The sequence below is a fragment of the Thunnus albacares genome, chromosome 23, assembly GCF_914725855.1.
Source record: "Thunnus albacares chromosome 23, fThuAlb1.1, whole genome shotgun sequence".
Taxonomy (NCBI): Eukaryota; Metazoa; Chordata; class Actinopteri; order Scombriformes; family Scombridae; genus Thunnus; species Thunnus albacares.
The window spans coordinates 21934736-21956142 of record NC_058128.1 but is presented as its reverse complement, the minus strand read 5'-3'; the positions used below and the strand labels follow the sequence as shown (position 1 = coordinate 21956142).

Sequence of the window (21407 nt, the reverse complement as noted above, 5' to 3'; positions counted from 1 at the left end):
ATAGTAGGGCTGCAACTAATGATTATTGTCACTACTGATTAATATTCTGATACATTTCTCAATTAGTTGTTTAATTATTTGGTCTATAAAATGTCTCACAATGGCGAAAAATGTCAATCACATAAAGCCCAAGTTAGCATATTTGAATTGCCAGCTTTGTCTGACCAGTGGTCCAAAACCCGACTAAGACAACCATAAATTATTCACATGTGAGATGCTGGAACCAGAGAACGTTTGGTGCTTTTGCTTAAAAAATTGCTTACAGAATTAATAGATCAAAATGCTGCTGATTAATTTTGAGTTTCAGTCAACCCAGTTGATTAATTGTTTCAGCGCTACTGGGCTATCTGGGATCAACAGAAGTACTAGACTATTTAGGGCCCCAAGCCAAGGCCCTAAAGATATCTGGGTTAGATACATTGCTGCCAACTGTTATCTAAGACTGCAAATGAAGTGATGCAGCGTTCACAACTTCAAATACATTCACTGAACATTACTTTTCACACAATAACAGTATCATATACAGTAGAAAGCACAATTTACCAATGAAGAGATTTTTTTTTGTTGTGTTGTTGTTGTGTCTGCTCATTTACTGTTTGAAGATGCAGATGTACAAAACATGTGACTCCATAATAATTTTTATGATGCATATAAAAGGATACAAAAAAAAAAAAAAAAAAAACAGAAGCAGTGAATGAACCTGTGAAACTTTGAACTTTGTAACTTTGAACTTAAGAATATCAGTGGATCAATAGATTACATACATACCACCGTATTCATGTTCCTTTATGAAAAGGAAGGTTTTTGCCTACGTTGAATTTGACACCATTCATATTATTTAAGATGTCTGATTTGGGAGAATATTGCAGTAGGTGTGGTTTGGATGAAAATCTCAGGCCTGCTGTAAATTATAGATAAATAAAGAGAGATAAAGATTTATATAAAGATATGGAACAGATATAAAATATGTTGTTGATTTTATTTTCACCATTAAAATGACTACAGGTGTGAACTTGTAATTTGATTATCTGTCTTGAAAAATGAGTCTTGTGAGGAGTTTTTTGTTGCAGTATTTTCTTTTTAAACATCATTGTGTGATTTTGTAGATTGTATGAAAAGTTTGGAGAGTGTTTTCTAAATGTAAATACACTCATGTGTGTGTGTGCTACCTACAGCCCCAAGCCAAGAGACATTCCTTTCCATTTTTATAATGAATTACTATCTTTTCTAATACTTTGTTGTTGTTGTTGTTTTTTAAAAAAAAGATGATGAACATAATTTACTCTAATCGTACTTACAACTTTTACCAAAGGTAAGGAACAGACATAGACTGAATCCAATTACCAACATCAGTGGACGTCTATCATGGCCTGATATATCTGGTTAGGGACCCTGGGTAAAACTGAGCTTCTTTCCTCAATCTGTGAATTGTGTTACATTATTCCTCAAATATAACATGAGCTCATGTTTACTTTTTGTGGCGATCTCATTAAAGGATAAGACTTGCGTTAGTCTTTTTTTTTCTTCTTCTCAATAAATCCCATGAAAAGATCAAAACCATCAATGTGTATGTCTGTCTCTCAATACTCTTACTACCCTCCCTGTCCTAAATTCATAAATATTTAAGGGTTAGGGTTTGTGAGGGACTATTTTCAGCGGTGGATTAATACACATTTGTTGCTCTAGTGAGTATTTCTGGCAGCAGGATGACGTGTGTGGGATTAAGTCAAAATAAACTACAGTGTGTGTGTTCATGGTGATGAAGGAACATGTCACCCACTGCAACAGTGTAACTCATTGATGTGTTTGTAATAGTTTCTGGACAACAATAGAGCTCTATAGCACAGAAGAATAAGATATATCAGGTTTTGGATACACACACAATACTTGCTGGTAGATCAATTCATTGTTGGTTTGTCTTTTTATGGATTTTGTCAACACTAAGAAAAATATAAAATACACAAATGACTGTAATTCAGGAATATGCACTATTCACGCACAATAGTATAATATGAATGAGTGAAGGTCATAACTAAAATCTGATACAGGGCCCATCTTCAAGATCAGGTAATGAAGCAGGACCCCCTTCAGGCCTCATCATGTCATCTGATATTGTGACAGTTAATCTGTTGGGAGTTGAGTATCACAGCCTTTTAACAGTATGAGGATACCATCCAAAACAACATTGCAGTAAGGATGTGTCTGATCAGTTATGAATAAATGAATGTTGGATATCAGTTTGACCTCTGGATGGGTCGACATGAGGGGGACCCATAAGACCCGCATACACCCCTGGTGATAGTGTCAAAACCTTTATTACCTTATGAAGAAATTCAAACAGTGAATGTAATTATTCAGAGTTGTAAAACATTTATTTCAATATTTCAGCCACTGCACACTCATTCTCATTCATTTCATTGCTTTTATCCCAGAGAACATTATTTTGAGAACAATATGCCAAAAAGTTAATTTATTCTCATTGTCATGAAAATATATTGCACCTAAAATTTTCTACAAATTCACTATTTACAGTATAAAAAACAACAATGCCATGAAATGAGATTTCTTACATTACAGTGGATACTGTATATGTAAACTTAGATCGTCAGATTTATAAAGTCAAAAACAGTATATCGTTATTCATTATATCAGTGTACTGTACAGCATGATTGGTAAAATAGTCACTCTTTTTGCCTTTGGTCTTTTTGGTGTTTTCTGCCAGAAATAATCATCTTCTCATTCAGAAGTTAGAACTTGGTTTCTGGATCTGGTGCCTGTGGGCGAAGAAGGAGTTTTTGTTTCAGTAGGTTTCATTTTTGAAGCATGTGAAGTTATAAAAATGCTGCTTTTACAAAATGAAAAACAGTGAATTATGGAATCTTTTCAATAATATGTGGCTTTGATCATGCTTCAGGCAACACTTTTAAAAATGAACATTTCAGGTAGTGAATAAAGATGGTGCATTTACTAGATTATATCAATTGGACAATGGACTTTGTCTCAATAATAATATATGAAATGAAACAAATAAAGGTGATACAGTTTTCCCAAAAAGCATATAAATCATGACAAGTATAGGATGTTGCTTAAGTAGAAAAGATGAAAACCACAACAGGCACTGTTGCTCACAAATAAAAATGCTTACGTACATTTCTATCTCTGCCTCCAGGGTGGTGAATTGTGACTGTTGTTATAACCTGCAGAGCAACATGAATAGTTAAATATGCTGTTCATGTTCATAGCACTAATATATAGGTTATTTTTCACTAAATAAACACTTGTGACAGCTAAGCTTTGTCTTCTCTACCTTTTCATAGTTGGATTTCTTTTCTGTGGACTCTGGATGGTTCACGAGGGTTTGCAACATGGCGTCATGCAGTGTCAGGTAGAATATTGACGGTTGAATTTCATCATCAAAGAAGCTACACTCATGCAGTTTCTCCAGGATATAAGCTGCAGGCAACAAAAAAAGTTAGTACATGGCACTGAACATTATATTTGTTGCTTTTATGTAAAAAGTAGATAGTTACTAAGTTATAACGTACAACCAGTTGTCAACAGCATCAGTTGTTCGTCAATCCGGCTGGGATTTTGTTTTAACATGTAAATCAATATTCTTATGTCTTATTCATTTAAAAGTGTTACAACTCACAATAACAAAAATGAATATATCTTCTAGATTAAGTAATTATGCATAAGGTGGATATCTGTTTGTGTTCAGTAAGAGATTAACAAGAGCCCCCAAGCAACATCTAAATACAAAAACAGAATGATTTTTTTGTCTTATGGAAGTGGCAAATGTTTAAATCTGGAGAACACACAACAACACTGATGACCGAATAACTTGTTAACATGTCATTAGTAATAATAATGTCATGGTATGAAAAAAAATACATTTATAAAATGTTCATGCTCATGTAACTTTTTATAGTAATAACAGTCTATGAAAGTTCTACATAGGGTTACTGTCTCTTGGGCAGAACTTAAGTTGGAAAAAGGTAAACCCCGCAGTTTGATGTTTCATACTTACGATCACAAGCCACAATGTAGATCTCAACTTCAACCCGAATAAACTCTTTCAGAGCCTGCAACACAAAAGGGATGGTTGAAGAAGAATAGCCTCAGTGAAGTAACTGCTACAGTCGCTGCTGTGAATGGCCAACTCACGGTTTTGAGTCCCTTCACAGCAGAGATGTCCAGGAAAGAGACAGCAGCAAAGTCCAGAATCAGGCTATGGATGTCCACTCTGGGAACAATGATGTTGGTGGGAAGCTCAGCGTTCCAGTCAATCCGAGTGGGCAGGTCCTTGAAGTCTGTCGGCAGGTCAAGCTCCTCCATGTTGCTTTCATCTTCTGACTCCTTGATGGGTCCACATGAGGTGTTAATGAGGCCCTTCTGTAATGGCAAAATATTGTTAATTCATTTCTCACTTTTTCTTTGTTCAGCTCATTTATTAAAAGACTGCAAGATATGTGAGATGTAACGATTCTCAACAATGAATCACATTGTGATTTTGTGATTGATTGTGATGTTAGTTGCCTGGGTCAGCTCAGTGACTCCATCTGCACTAATGTGTGGCTGGCATTTTAACAATCCACCATGGAGGGTGCTAAGGGGTTAATCATACTGCAGAGGTAGATTAAACATTGTCAGTCATCAATTGTGGCTGTTTTATTGGTTGTACTCTGGCATAAATTGGTTCTGCAAATTTGCTTGGCCTCATGAAAGCAGAATCTTTTGTTCCATCTTTTAAGAACAAAGCTTCTGATACTTTAAGGTAGAAATTTGTACCAAGTCAGGATGAACTCATGAGTCAGTTGAAAAAATAGTTCAACATTATGGGTAATATGCTTGCTTGCTTGCTTGCAGAGACCTAGATGAGAAGATTGATACCCCTTGCATGTCTGTGTGTTAAGAACAGAGCTAGAGCCAGGAAGTGATTAGCTTAGCTTAGCATAAACTGACCCTTACCCTAACCACTGACTGGAAGCAGGAGAAAACAACAAGCCTAGCTAAGTCCTAAGTTAAAAAATATGCCTGCCAACATTTCTAAAGCTCACTAATTAACATGTTGAATCTTATTTCTTTGAGCTATACACAAACAGAAATATAGAAATGTCAGGTTGTGGTTTTACAGGGAGTTATGTGCTGGAACTTTTTTTTTTTTTTTGGCGAACAGCATGACAGCCAAGAAATAATTACAGCACCTGACATTTTGTTAAGCTAATCACCTCTTGGCTCCAGCTCGGTCTTAAACACACAGACATGACAGTGATATCAATCTTCTTATCAACTGCTCAGCAAAAAAACCTGAACGAGCATATTTCCCAAAATGCCAAACTATTTCTTTAAGACAGAACACTGATTGAAAAATGCATTATCCCACCACCAGACAACTGGTTTCAATTCACAGGATCTTCTAGTACGACCCAATTTTCAGTTTTGGTGGTGGGCAGCCGGTGTGGGATCATGCTTTTCTTGCAGCAAAAGTGAACCCTACTGGTTGGTCTGCCTTTGTTTAAAGGAAATATTGGTCACTTGGGTACATATTGTAGTTGTACTTTGAAAGTAAAAATGGTAAGGCTCCAACAACAACTGTGTGTATATATTATAAAAGTATATATCTTAAAGGGTACTGTCCCAGCTTTTCTACTCACTAAAGACAATTCACACATCACAGGCCTGGTCTTATCATCCTCACACAATTACTTGCATCTGAGTAAAAGTACCTTGTACCATCTGCTGAGCAAATGCCATCACAATCCAGATTTCTAGTCAATATATTGCAAAAAGTCATTCTGACACTGCACTAATGGTATAATAATGATGGTAATGTTTACATTATTTTGATTGTTTATGTAGTAGAAATGCACTTCTACACTGCTGACCTAAATAGAGTTATCACATCAAAACAGGAAGAGATAACATCAGCATAAAAAATGAGTAACTGCTACTTTATTGGCATTGTCAAAGTGTTTCTATAGTAAAAAAGCGTGCTGTTGCTATCGCTGAATAAGGTCAAAGTCATTACTTACTGATGTCCATTGAAGGTCACCTTTCTTCAGAAGTTTCCGGATCATCCTCAGTGCTTTATTTCTCTTTCTTAACACTCTCAATGGGTTAAATCCAGCCTGTGCAACAGTTTAAGAGACTGAATCAAGTCAAAGATAAGATTTGTAAATGTATCTTTTCCAATCTGCCTGTTTAAGAAATTATAGTTTAAAGTTGATTTATTATGTTTCTGCCACACTTAATGGCATTTTCCACTGAATCAGATGCTGTGTTGAAAACTAAATTAGCTTAGTTTAGGGGTTTGTATATGATTTACTACTTTTCTAGAAGGATATGACTTTGATACTTAAAAATAAGACTTACAGCTTCCACCAGCTTGTTCCTGAAGAACTCAATGTTGGCAAAGAAGATTGGTGATGGTATCCTGAAGATTTTCACCCCCTCTGGCTCATATATCTGGAGAGGATCATTACCTCATTATAGGCAAATTGTTGCCAAAATCACAGAAAAGTATGACTAGTCTCTTAAAAGTAAGATGCAACATAAAACAGAAAGGAGGGAACTGGAATAATTTTTATCACCTATTTCTAACTGCACATTTGAAACCATTTTTAATATTGGACATGGAGATGGAAAATCCTGGAGGAGCCTGGTACTTCACTTAATCTCAGTATTGGAATCACTGGTCAAAACTACAGTTAATGTTGTAACATAAGTTACAAAGGACAGCTGGAAGCACACACCAAGCCAACTTACATTGATATAATCCTTTCTGTCTTTGTAGATATCAGTTCCCTTAATGTTGGCCAGCACACTGCAGCGAGGGCTGAGAAAAAAGAAATAAAAACTTCATCAACCATTGTAGTGGCTCTGTGAGGCAATGCTGACATGCTGATGTTTGGCAGATATAATATTTATCACATATACCACGTTAATTTAGCACATTAGCATTCTACAGCTGAGGTTAATAGAAATGTTATTACTTTTGCAGGTGTTTGGTAATAAACCAAAGTTTTCAAATTCAACCTGAGGAAACATGAACATTTGTACCAAATATCATGGCAATTCATCTGTAGTTGTTTAGACATTCACTAAAAATCACAAATGTCAATCTCGTGGTGGTACTAGTAGATACAGTTTGGGACCCATGAATGTCTGTAAAAATTGTTATGGCAGGTGATCCAATAGTTGTTGAGATTTTTCAGTCTGGACCAAATTGGCGGGCCAACTGACTGACTAACATTGTCAGCCCTTGAACCTCACTGCTAGTACAACTAAAAATTGGAGCACTAAGGGCTTAAACGTTCAAGAAACCATTCACAATCTCAATTTATCATAATGCTGCATGCTGTCAAGATTTGCAAACAAACTATAAAGCTAAGACACAAAGAAGTTTAATTGTCAAATTTTGTGTAATGCTTGGTTAGTCACTGGTCAGATACTGACAACTGAGTCCTGAGGACGACACTGATTAGCTCCACACCAAGACCTACAGCCAGTCCAAGATCCAGTCCCAGAAAGATGGCAGCGAAACAGGTACATAACCACACCACCTGTGCATGGACGAAGGTGGGAAACAAATGAGTTTAAAAAAAGTCAGAATGACCATGATTGTCTTTCAAGTGCAGACATTTCTGGCTTTTAAAACTTTCTTTATAAATTCCAGACTTACACAGTCTGGTTTGTCCCTCCTCCACAAGTAGGGGACATCTCTGAATTGCATCAGCATGCCCTTCAAGTTGACGATGACCACAGCACCCAGCACAGACTGTTAAAACAATAGGTCAAAGGTCAGCTTTGATCAGTCCAAAAAAATCTGTACATCAGAATCTTACTAGAGACTGAGGCTGTTTACCTTCGGGAGCGGCTCCAGTAGGTATCCAATCGCCACGGTGACTATCATCACTATGATGGCTGACAGTAAACCAGCTATCTGAAAAAGGTGTAAGAGGCACAGTATGTTACACTGCAGAGATGAGGAACATGGCCTTGGTGCCACAGCTAACTGAGGTTTAGATTATATGAAAACTATAGACCAAAGAAGAATAACAAAAAAGTCCAAGACATAGTTGGCCCCCTTTGCTGCAAAGGTACACTTGAAATAAACTAGTTTGTATGACCTATTATCTGACTGCATCTGGGATATGGGGATAAATAGGTGTACTGCTGCGCAAGTGCTCATCTGTTCTGCCTATGATAGCTTGACCTCAAAAATGTGCCTAAGTACAGTACTTGAGTAAATGTACTACTTAGTCATATACTACCACTGGTAACAAAACATAACATGCTACTGCTTTATGTTTTGCAAGTTGGCCTCGACTGTATTCAAACCTGGCTCAAACTCAAACTGGATCTGTCTCAGATTTGACCAGAACTTCAGCTTTGTGAGGAAGGGTCAGATATATTAGTTTACCTGAGTCTTGCCCCCTGTACTCTCCTGCACTGCACTCCTGGAAAGAGCTGTACTCGCTGCAAAAGACTTGAAGGAGGCTCCAAAGATGTTACTGACTCCGAAAGCAATCAGTTCCTAGAGGCAGATCAAAGAGATGACATGTCTTATTATCCAAATCACCTGAGGCTCTTATCTTAATGTTGTAAATGTAACAGTGTTATCACGTACCTGGTTTCCATCTATGGTGTAATCGTGTTTCGTAGAATAGACCTTTGCTACAGAGAAGGCTACAGCAAAACCCACTATGGCTATTGGAAATGCTTCGACTGCTGACTCCTGGAAGATCTGCAGGTCTGGGGCTATGGGACGCTCATACCTAAAAATGAGTATTAGTCTATTAACTGAAATATTTCTGTAATATGTAGCAATGATAATTCAGTTTGAACTACCTCAGACAACATTTATTGTGGTTATGGGTGGTAATCACTGATAATTATTTGTAAAGAACAGGGTGACATGAGGTGATTTCATGCTATCTGTATTCATACATCACAGATTAAATTAGTCTGTTCTTTAATGACTCTTTGTTTAATAACAGAGCTGATAAAGCCGTCTAATCATCTAATGGGTGTAGACTTAGAGATATAACATATTGCTGTTTTTTTCTGCCCTCATTATCTTTTGACTGTGAATGACATGATCCATTAATTACTCAATTAATAACAAAGAGCGAGGGTACAGCTGTTATTCAGGCATCATTTTTGTGAGGTATTTTTTCAAATACCTCACAAAAATGATGAAGGGTGGACTAGCAAAGTAAGAATTTCATTGTGTGGTGTAACCGCCTGCGTTTACTGTGCACATGATAATAAACTTCTTGACTCTTTTGACTGCTATTGTATTTCAAATGAAAGTACCAGAAAACTGGGAAGCTTAGATAGACGCTATTTAAACTTGCATTAAGAGATTTTTTAGCTACTTGGTGTCAGGTAGCATAAGTGGTTTATATAGGTTTTTTGCTGAAAAAGCTGATGAGAGCATTTAGACTGGACCAAAGCATTAAAGTTGCAGGCCTTAAAACCAATATTTCTGGTTTTATTTGTCCAGGTTTTGATATATCTGTCTCTGAGATTTCTGCCTCTACCCCAATAAAATGAAGGTGAATTTTATTAGTGTTGCTCACTGAACTACATTTAAGAAATTCAATATCAACATGTCTGTCCCAGCTACTCAGGATTGTCCACAGGTTTTGTGGATCAGAGTGAAAGAGACAGAGACAGCTGTTGAGTTTTTTTCAAATGCCGTTTTTCAATGCATTGAGCACTACAAACTATCAAAATTAGACTTTTTGTGTTTTAAATGAACCAACCCTTTAAGATCAGGTGCTACTGTTCATAAAAATACTGTTAGTCCTCTCATGACATGAATAAATTTTTCTCAGATGAAAGGAGATGTGTATATATGTACATATTTCTATATATTGAGTCACTGACATAGGGAGAACACACTAGAAGATCACTGGCAAGAGTAGAAAAATGTGGATGTGCTGACCCTCTCCTAACATGGGAAGATGACAGATGGATCCTGAAAATACATCTGGGATTAGACTGGGACTCCTCTGTTACTAGTCTGGTTGTCTCATGGGCACTAAACTTCAGAGTTTAAATATCACTGAAAATGTTGCTATCCAAATAATACCAAACATGTCTTTGCTTTAGCTATTGTGCAAAATAGCTTACCCCTTTGGAATATGGCCAACAACGTCAATGCCATACTTTGTCTTGAAGTCAAATGCATAAGAAACTCCACATGCAATGACAGTCTGAGAACGAAATGACACAAATCACTAAATGACAGCTGAAAAATAGGCTTAGTTTCAAAATGAGAGATATTTATTAACCTCTGGTTTAGAGTTTAAGAGCTCTGTGTCCGCAAATTGCTATGAATGTTTTCTTTTAAATGCCATGAATGATATCATAAATCATACTAATGATTGCATGGTACTCCTATCTGGTACGGTTATAAAAAGTTGTAACCAAAATTTATGCTTTCATTACTACTGTTGTTGTAACTAACAAGCCTTCAACAGCTCAGGCGATGGAAACATTTATAAGGATCATGTTGCATAATCTTGCTCACCATGATAACTTCTATGGGTATGGGCACTGGTAGCTTGGATTTGAATCTCTCATTTAGCTCCTTCACGATGAACACCACCACCATGATCACCAAAGAGATCACCACATCACAGATGTTGGCAGAGGTTATCTTGTTAAAGATGATCTCCAGGGTCTGTAAAAGAAAAATAAACTCCTTGAACTCCTTGTGTCCAAGAAATAAATGATCCACTTTCCCTGACTGTGATAAACAGTGTGAAAGCTTCAACACGTTTTTACTTACATATACGATAGCGAGTGGTCCACTGATGCTCTGGACCGTCAGCCCCAGCACGAACTTCAGCTGCGATACCAGGATGTGGATGGCGGCTGCTGTGGCAAAGCCGGACACCAGGGTGTCTGACATGTACATGACGACAAAGCCCACCTGCAGGACACCCATTGCCAGCTGGAAGACACAGAGAGGCCATGTTGGTGATGAGGTAGTATAGGAAAACAAAAGTAACTTCCCTACTACACCTGGATCTGGAGGGGATTCACACCCAGATACACTAAAGGTGAAGGGAAGGGCATACACGTACAGACAGTTATCTAACTCTTATATCTGTATGTGTCACCTTTGCTCTCTGAATCAGTGCATCCTGGCTACTAATGCACCAAATACATCAAACTGTTGCAATGTACTGCCACATGGCCAGTGTGTGTTGCATTTAGGGGGGTAAAGTCCAAAGAGAAGCACAAGTCAAGAAAGAGGATGAATAGATCCTTTTGTTACCTGCTGTAAAGCTTCTCACTGTGCAACTATGTCTCCTAGAAATTACATTTATATGCTACTAAACAGCAACACCAAATATGTTTAGAAGGAAGCATAATGCTGCCTAAGTTGTGTTTTCTGTCAACATAATGAGAAAATGTTATAATTAACGTATTGCTGATACTGGATTTATAAGTAAAATGTGACAACTAATTACATTGCTGGTCCTGATAAATATCCGATCTTGCAGGACAATATCCACTGACAGTAAGAACAACATTATTAAAAGTTTTTTATGGTTATGTTTAGACACTGTCAGCACTTGGTTAAGGTTAGGGAAAAGTTACAAAATAATCTGTCCTTCAGCACCTGTAAAGCTCATTAATTAACATATTTGATGTAGTTTGTCTAATCTGTACAAAATCTGAAATGTAAAAACGACAGTTTGTGGTATTACAGGATGTTACGTGTCTATTTTTTAGCTGGGCGCAGTCACTTCATGGAGTCATGTCATCTTGCAAGACGTCACGTGGTAGGTGTATTTTGTTACCTTTGGACAATGCCAGGCTAGCTATTTCACCTCACTCCCATTCTTTATGCTAAGCTAAGATAACCGTCTCCTGGCTCTAGCTTCATACTACAGACGTGATCTTCTCATCTATCACTTGGAGGCAAGGTTTTGAAGCTGTGCCACACAGATGTCAGAGAGTTTCTAAACCTACCATGTCACCATGACACCCCACCTCAATGACTAAAGTTTATTTTGAACTCTGTCATTGCTGTGTTGACAAGATAAATAGCTGTTGAACGTTTGAACTGAGTGGTTGTGGTGAGTGTGTTTTACCTGCATGATACCAGCGAGGAAGGTCACAGAGGAGGCCACCAACACTCTCTGCTCGTCTCTCGTCAGGCCTTCAAACCCTGTGATGTTGGCGGGCGGACCCTCATCTGGGACAAGCCTGGTCACCACCGTGCTAATCATCATACACAAGACAGGGAAAGGCCCTGCAGAGAGAGAAAGAGGGGACAGAGATTGAGACTCACAATACACTCACTACTAATGAAAAACGTTCAAACGCACCTACGTGTCCAGCCTTACCCACTGAGATGTGTCTGGAGGTGCCAAGAAAAAAGTACATGATGACAGGGAAGAAGGCAGAGAAGAGTCCGTACCAGGGTGGCAAAGAGGCCAGCAGACAGTAGGCCAGACCTGACACACATACATACACGGCATTTTATAATTTGCAAACTACACTTTGTTGCCACAGATCACAAAAACAAAAAGGAGAATTCTGAAAAATACCATTTATGATCAAAATGATAAAATATATAAAAATAATAACCTGTTGTTTGTTTACATAATAACCCTAACCTACTGCTAAAGATAGCCACATTATCATACCACACAGTTTATACACAGATGGCTGACTCCAAGGTTATCATCATTATCAGATTAGACACAAGTTAAACAACTGTTAGTCATAAAACAGTGGCATTTAGAAGTGGAAACAAGTGAAAGCAAAACGACATTAGCTGAAACCAAAATAGCCAAACAACAATTTTAAAGCGGATGAGATTTGGGGATTTTTGGAAAGTAATATCCCTGTGCTTCTATTCTTGTCCCTTGTTTTCAGAGCTACAGATGACATTTATTGCAGTTTGTTCTAAAGTACAAACACACTTTTCCCAAGTCAACCCCAATGAATAATGTAGGAACCCTTCACATAAATCAGTAACAGGATACATCTTCTCTCACACTGTAAGAATGCACAAATACTGATGTTTTCCTTTGGATAGCAGTACTGTGTGACTGAAGATTTATTTGTCTACTCCCTTTGCTGAGGTCATGCAGTGGGAATTAGTCTACAGATAACTATAAAAGTTTTATCTTCATTTCAAGGCCAGATAGAACATTTTTACATGGCAAATTAGTTTCAAATGCATTGTAACTCTTTCACGTTTTGCTAAAATCAGTTCATTTTGCTCATTTTCTACCAATTTGGAATGATTACTTTCACTGAAATTGCAGTCCTCGTCTATGTTAACTCTACTGTTGGTCTGTGGAGGGCTGCAGACAGTCCTATATGACACATAAGGGTTGCCAGGAGCTTCTTTTTCACCAGCCAGAGGAAGTTCACTTGGCATCCCCCACAGTTTCACTACCCTCACCAAACCACTATGAGTTGCTAGTGCAGCAACAAGAATGACTGAATGTGTCAAAGAGTTGCATTTATGCGGTTACCATAAATTTAGAGTGTGACTCAAAGTAGGAAGGAAATGATTCATTCGTTATTTACCTTGCAGGACAGCTACAAGTCCAGTGCTGATACCAGATACAATGTCGCTGAGCAGCCACTCTTTGATTTGGTAGATTTTCAACCATCCAATGACCGGCAGAAGAGACAAAACTGCATTCTTAGCTCGTTTGGCATCACATCTGCAATGATAAACAGAAATAAATATAGTAATATACATTATGTATGTTAATTAGAAAAACAAAGTTATAGATCAATGATATTCAATTGATAAGATCTCGGCAGTGGAACATGTAACAGGGTAAAATGAGCCACTTTTTCTGCAATTATGACAAATTAAATGTGTATTTTATTTAAAACAGTTAACATTAATAGTCAACTTCATCTCACAGGGAATTCATACTTGCATATTGTGTGTGTAAATGTTTTTTTTTTATGTTGTATAAAAGACCGGACCTTGTGCATTGAGCCAGGGGATTATTTTTTATATCAAAGAAAGTGGATCAAGAACCAAAGTTTACATTTACTTGATCTTAATCAACATAATTTTACATCAATTTAAACTTTAAAAACTTAGTCAAAATGCACTAAACTTGCAGGTTTTATTTATATTCAAACTTGTGTTAATGGCTATGAATATATGTCGTACATTAAGTTTAAAAAATGTCTGTTTTTTTGTAGTTTTTGAGGCTCAACTTTCACTTTTTCACTTTCCTCTTTAAGTTCATCGTCTCATCATCCGTAAGGGACAGACTTCAAGTGTTAATTGTGCAGTGATCACGAGTCAAAAGCCACACAGGAAACTAAAAACCAAAATTATTCCTTACGTGAAGTACTGCTTGATGTGGTCCAGCATGGTTTTGCGGTGCCTGTAGACCTTCTCATGCTCCTCGGTGAAGGACTCCTCCGAATACAGCGGCCTGGCCACCACATACTGCTTAGCTCTCGGTCGCATCATCTTGCCTCTGCTGCCTGGAGGACTGCTGCTTCCTCTCTATGTGGCTCTGAGATCCATTAATTACATTAGGTCAGGAATAAGGTTCTGTCTTCCCTTTGAACATCACTTATCAAAGAACATTAACGGCAAACAACAAAGGTCCAGACCCCCAAATACAGGCAGAGCACATGGGCCAAGTCAGAACATGCACAGCCCTGAGGGGGGAGATTTGTCAGGCTCTATGTGAACTCTAGAAACAGATTAACACCAGAGAGGCTTGTTTTAAATATTAGCACTGAAATATCTCAGCTCCCTGACTTTTCCAACTTTCTTTTTCAAGATCTGAATCACTCAGGAAATTGTACTTCCTTCAACCGGAGTGCTCGGCACCTCTGGAGTTCAGGCTACATATAAAGATCCTCCGATGTACAAAGATTTCACCCTCAAAAGCTGAAAAAAATAGACTTTTCTTTTTCCAGTAACCTTCATATCCTCGCGTAATGTACAGCAGCTTATACACATACCTGACAGTGTCCTAATCTGTCTCAAATCCAAAGTTTCCAGTCTCTCTTCCTCCTCCTCCAGCTCTTGGAGTTCAACTGGGAGCTCTGACAGTTTTGCCATCAATAAATGCCACTTCTGTCACTTATCACAACTGTAATTATTAACAGCAATTATGATGAAGTCCCTGTTTCGCACAACTGCTGGACGCCTGCCTTATCCTTGACCATTGTTCTTACTGATATCTGTAACCCGCAACTTTCAGCGGAGGCTTTCCTCCCCCGAAGAGCATTTGGAAGTTATTGTACCGATGGGCAGGATAGGGAGGATGTGGACAGGGACAGACAGGACAGGACAGGACAGGTTATTGTTATGAAGTGGAAATCAAGTAGCTTTTCAGGAGGGGAAACGCTGGCAAAGGTCAGCTGCAGCTTTCTGTTCACTGCGCACTTCAAGAATAAAAATAGTCTGTGTGCTGCAGGAACGCAGATTGTTTAATGAAAAGTCCCAAATTTATTTATCCAGAGTGTGATAAGACACCCTGATACTCTGATAATCAGATCCCTGGCATGGCAAGTTAAACACATTACAAGTTCAAATTCATGAGTCATCTTAAAACTTAACTGACCTTTTGTGTTTTTCCTCAACAAAGTTGACAGAAGAGAGAGCTAGGTGAGAATGAAGTCTTCCTTCAAATTTAGAACTGCACTAATCAAACTGTTGATGAGCAGAAACTATAGGCATATGAAGTGTGAATAGGTGGTAAGTCTGGTGTGGTTAAAGTTAAGATAAGTCTCCAGGAAATTAATGTAAGTCAATGTAATTTGACTTACATTCTAATGTCCTCTGAAGTGATGGAAACATGACTGTGTGTGTGTCACTGTGTGTGTGTGTGTGTGTGGTGGGGGATTTGTTCATTGGTTTCAGTCCATTGAGTTGGAATGCAAACATTACAGGAAAATGTGAGAGTGACCTTATCGAGGTGTCTGCTCAGAATTAAGTGGCAGTAATTCCCGCCTCAGCTGTTTGTAGAGGATCAAGCACAGTTCAGACCAGTTTCATGGGAAATGTTTGTGTGTGTGTGTGTGTGTGTGTGTGTGTGTGTGTGTGTGAGAATCCAGATGCATGAATGCATCTCTTTGTGAAATTAAAACCTCCAATTTGGGGGTTTTTAATCACCATATTCCAAATGTTTTCATAAGTGTGTTCATATGTCAATGTGTGTTCTGGGCTTAATGATGTTCAGTGAACCAGTAACTCGAGGCTGATAACTTCTGAAAGCTCATATAGTTTACTATAATAAACCAGTGTGATTTAACCGCATAGCTGTGATCAGGCATTCTTTCACACCATGCTCAGTGATAAAATACAGCGTAATGATTGATATCTGATAAATGCTGGAACAAAGGGCTCCTGTCAGTTGCTTCAAGGTCAGACGGTTTTCCAATTGGTGCACATTTATTTCCATTAATAAAAAAAAAAAAAAAAAAGCTTGAAGGGAAGAACAACGTGTTCATTGGTATGTGTGTGTGAATGTTGCATTAATGAATGGAAATAATTTTGTGACGAAATTTCCAAGTAAACAATAAACATACACAGAAAAGAACTTGGTTCATAAATATGTTATCCATTTTTTTGATTGCAGCAATCTGTGATCAAAATTTTTAAGTGACATGACAGAATCGACTTCTTTTCAACTCTGTTGCTAACAAATTATTTTAAATACAGGTTGTGATTGTTATATTTATGGACAGTATGCAGTGTCAACACAGGAAGTAGAGTGATGTTCATGTAGTGCAGTGTACACTAAGAGTGTAGAGGTCATGTTTGTGGGTCGATGTTTTTACCTTGAACACTGATGGTTGGAGGGTTAAGACATTTGACACTTGTTCTTTACAGTGAACACCGCCTCCCCCAAACCTTATCTACATGATTTTAGTTTCCTAACCAACTGAAAAAATTGACAGTGAAATGTTTTGAAGATATGAACAAGACTAAGAATCTACAGTTGTTGAAGCATCTCATTTGAGACAATTCTGGACCAAAGTGGAGGACCAATCGACTGCTTTGTAACTAAAAATATAAGTTCTGTCTAGTGTTTATATTTACAAAAATGTAATATATATATGATGCAAATGTAATTCAGGCATCAATATTTCTCCCAAAATGTGTCTTGCTTATGAAAAGTTGTTGCTTACAAACTGAATGTATTTTCAGTATGTTCAACTGATCAATGTAGATTGCAATGCATATTTACAAACTTAGCACTGCACGTTTCATTTGTGAAGTTTAATCTCATATAATATCCATATGCACATCTATCCCTAATGAATGTTTTAACACATACAGATATAGTGTCATGTGTTTGTGTGCTTTTCTTGTTATGCTGCTCTGTTTTCCCCTTATTTCTTAACTCTAGCTCTTTGTGGAGATGTACAGAGGTAATTGTGGCACAAAAGTTGCACAAATAAACGCACATGATCAAACACACAATCCATATGAAAAAGGGTATAAAGAAAAGCAAATTCCAATCAAGAAAATAGCATGTAATGTACTAAGCCGATATTTAACTGAACATGAAATAGCAAAGAGGTGAATGCACTGTGTACTACAACAAAGCAACCAAAAAAGCATTTTTGGGTCATCAGATATGATTCTCTCTGTGCATTTGTCTTATCAGTCATGAAAGAATGTACTCTTACCACAACTGACATCAAACAAGTAGGGCTTCAGAGGCAGTATGCAAATGTCTTGTCAGTCGGTCTAACTCTTTTGTTACAACTTAATACCGCAACACTGACGGAAACATAATTAATGCGTTGTCTGTTTTTTCCACAAATCAAATTTAACAGAACAAGAACAAACTGCAACTGCAGCATACAGATTGTCCTGAACTGTCCTGTTGGCATCAACAGGATGTGATAAGACAGATAGAGGAGATGTGAATGTGGGGCAAAGTAGGTTGTAGTGATCTGTCTGATGTTGTAACGCTGTAAGGTCTCTGATCTGATCATGACTGCCCTATTTTCTTGAGACAAAGAAAACTTGACACTTTCAATCTGAAGACAGAAGAGTGCAACAGGTTCTTCATGTTGCAAAGGGAGTAAGAGGTTGCCTACTGTATAAGAGTGGTATTTAGGAATTGTAGTCCAACTGGAGGTCTGAAAAAAGTGCAGGAGATCCAAAAATCTGCCAATCACAAAATGTACAATCAATACCTTTTGTACACATGTGGTATAAAAAATACACATGAATCCATTAGTCCAAATAAAAGCACATTCCAACACCATGATTCGATAGCAGTTGCTTATGGCAGTGTGTAAAATGGTTTATTTTTTGTCGATGATGTTGTCATTGTTACATTATTTATTTGTTTTCATTGGGAATATCTTGAATTAACTTGGACTGTGCATTGTTCATTGAGTCTTTGTAAAACTTTTGTCCCAAAATTAACACTGTATACCATAAAAATTTCATTTGTCTTGTACTCCTGTAACTCAATTGTATTCTATATACACAGAAAATTATGTGTATTCTGTCATGGAACAATCTCTTACTCTAATTACAGATTGCCACATAAAAGTGAAGACTGAGTTCTATGAAAAACTTTCTGCAACCTCATGAAATGTAGTAAGTTGAAAATGTGACTGTTTAAGAATGTTTCACTTTTTCTCATCTATACTTGTGCTTTTACACCCCAGATGTACTAAAGTAAATCTTAATTTATTTAGAGCAATCGTAAAACATTAGTGATTTTGAGTTGAAGTTTTGTTAAAATAATGAGTCACCGTAATAGAGTACTCCTACAATAGACAACGTGGCCTTGTTAAACCTGCAATAATTGATTTGTTTGGCCACTTAGAGTCACACCACTGATTTATTATCACCTTTTAAGTTGATAAGACTAACTTTTTGGCAAACAGTTGCCTATTACACATCCAGCGGCACGGAGCAACATTAGCATTCATTCGAGTCATGCATCTGTCCAGTTGATGAATGTAAGTCAAATATGCACACTCCTTTTTCCTCTTAGTTGCTAAACGCTTATTATTTTTCCCAACCACTGTAGTTGCTAATTTTGTCCGGCTGCTGTTTAAGTGCTAAGAAAGTTGCATACAGTGGGATTTTTATAGGTTTTTTGCTGACAACAGCTGCCTGCTGTGGCCAAAAACAATGCTATGAGAGCGATGAGAGAGAACCAAAACAGAAAAGTTCTGTGCCAAAAAAACCCCCAAAACAAACAAAACAACCAGCTGAAAGAGGCTAAAATACTCAACCCCTTTCACATTATAGATCATCATCTGATCCATTGTTGTACACATATTAGTGAGTACAGTGTCAGTAACGACAGGCAGATAACAAGGCTAATCAAAAACCATGTATCAAAATTGCATTTTGGCAAGTGTGACAAGATAAATAAATACATACATGTGCAGTAAATCGCCTGCTGTAGTTTTTAAGCACAAATTAATTCAGTATTCTGTTTCATTAATGAATGATGTCTCATTTTGAAACAAAACTTTGTTTACAAGTTTGAATTTCAGTGAATTTGCTCTCTTAAAATTGACAGTTTTGCACTTTGTAGCTACATTGTAACATATAAATAACAGATTTTATTATCTATCAAAACACGATAAAGTATATAAAAAAAAGTACTGAAAGTTTGCTGTTATTTTAGTTTTTTGTTTTGTTTTGTTTCGCTGCCCATATATTTTATGTTCTTATTTGAACATGTTCGAAATAAAAATAATCTAATCTAATCTAATTTAATCATGTTCGTTAAAGTCTCCAATAAAATGCTCATGTAAACTGAACACTCTCAGCAAATAGGCTTGACACATGAAAGGTATTTTTATGGAACAGACTTTACACCCATCAAGGGCAATAAAAAGCAACAACTGCTGGTGGACATAATAACGCAACTGAACTATTCAGCAATGTCAAATTTTACAATTGCTTACAAAGATAACAGATGATGGAAATCAACATCAGAGTTTGGCTGAGGACTTCCAATTCTGGAGAATCTTACTGCAATTTCTCAGTAAATAATATATAAGTTAATAATTCATTAAGTTGTCAACCAAAAATGCCCTGATTGAGCAGATTTACAGTTACATGAGGACACAGAGAAAGTATAAATATCGAACAGTTAAAATGTCACTTACTGATGCAGAAAGGTCAGTCAGTCATGATCAGGCCTCCATGTGTCTTTAAAGTCATTGCTCTAATGTCTTCCCTCCTCTAGTCTTTATATCTTTGCCGACACACTGGAAACTGCAAAAGTGTTTAAACCAAAATGAACATTCACCAAACTATTACAGACTGCTGTGGTGTACAATTAATTTGTGTTTTCTTGGGGTCGGTGTGTGGGGAAGAAAGCTGTGTACGCGAGCATGTTTGCTTCTGTGACTAATGTTAGCAACCATGCAGTGTTCTTGTACAGTGACTGTAGCAAGCATGTTTGAGGACAGAGTAAACATTGTTCTACCGTTAGTGGAACAATGTTGACACCCAGACCTTCAGAAATTTCCAACCGGGAATGAATTCCAAAGGGGTACAAAGTTTAGAGATGTATGTGGTCAGAGAAAAATCAATAATAATAGCTAACGACAACTCTGTGCTGATGCAAGTTTATCAGGGAAAGTTCAAAATTTGGAATTCTGGAATTTTCCTTTTAATGTAGGTGACTTGCAGCTGAAAACAACTTGAATGTGAAGATTTTATTCAGCTAATAGCCCAAAAAAGCTGCAACAATGCATCGGACAAGTAAATGTTTATTCTAACTTTAAAGGGAGACCATGTAACTTCTGAAAAAAAGAAATAATACATGCTTCCTCTTAGAAATGAAAAGTTGAATTACTAACCATTAAAACACCCCCTTGCTCAATTCAATACACTTAAGTTTTATGTCGCTACAGCCTAACTTGGTCTGGTATGACCACTAGCTTATGGTGGCTAATGTTAGCTAATTCATAATTATCCCCAAATAGTTTCCTGTGGCCACAGTGCTAGCTGTTCAGCAAAGGTTACAGTTATACTCTATTTTACAGGTCTGTAATTTCCTAATGATTTTCTCAGAAGTCTTCTGTGTAATTTAACACTAATTAAAGGGAAAACAGGAAACTTCTTTGAAAGAATTATTCACTTTAAATTTAAAGGGAATTCTGGGAACACTGGGGCAGTTAAAGGTATACTCAGACTTTTTTAGAGTTTGTTGTATTATGAACCCAACAATGATAGCAGGCCTTTTTCACACCAGATATTTTCATTTGTTGTAGTAGAAAAAGCACAGATGTTAATAAAAACATTAACGATGACTTTGTTATATTGAAGTGTTCCAGTAAGCCATGAAAGTGTGACAGTGAACCTACATGCACAATACCAAGACCCTAAAACTGAAGCAGCTAAATGGAATTCAATTGATTTTACTATTTACCCC

The 21407-nt window shown here is 37.2% G+C and overlaps 1 protein-coding gene across 2 annotated transcripts; it reads right to left on the bottom strand.

The window, feature by feature from the left end:
* Positions 1-2347: 2347 nt before the first annotated feature.
* LOC122975536 (chloride anion exchanger-like) lies at positions 2348-20309 on the bottom strand. 2 transcript variants are annotated; one of them, XM_044344023.1, is made up of 21 exons: positions 20134-20309; positions 14358-14534; positions 13573-13712; positions 12375-12485; positions 12120-12280; positions 10805-10969; positions 10544-10696; positions 10144-10226; positions 8633-8780; positions 8426-8539; positions 7868-7945; positions 7685-7780; positions 7459-7565; positions 6769-6838; positions 6376-6468; positions 6036-6131; positions 4168-4395; positions 4031-4085; positions 3308-3453; positions 3150-3197; positions 2348-2774 (listed from the first exon to the last, which is right to left on the bottom strand). In XM_044344023.1, the coding sequence occupies exons 2-21, from the start codon at positions 14486-14488 to the stop codon at positions 2748-2750; spliced, it is 2250 nt and encodes a 749-aa protein (XP_044199958.1). In that variant the 5' UTR covers positions 14489-14534; positions 20134-20309; the 3' UTR covers positions 2348-2747. The 2 variants fall into 2 exon arrangements, with proteins under 2 accessions (XP_044199958.1, XP_044199957.1); XM_044344022.1 differs by lacking the exon at positions 20134-20309 and adding an exon at positions 14992-15304.
* Positions 20310-21407: the final 1098 nt, after the last annotated feature.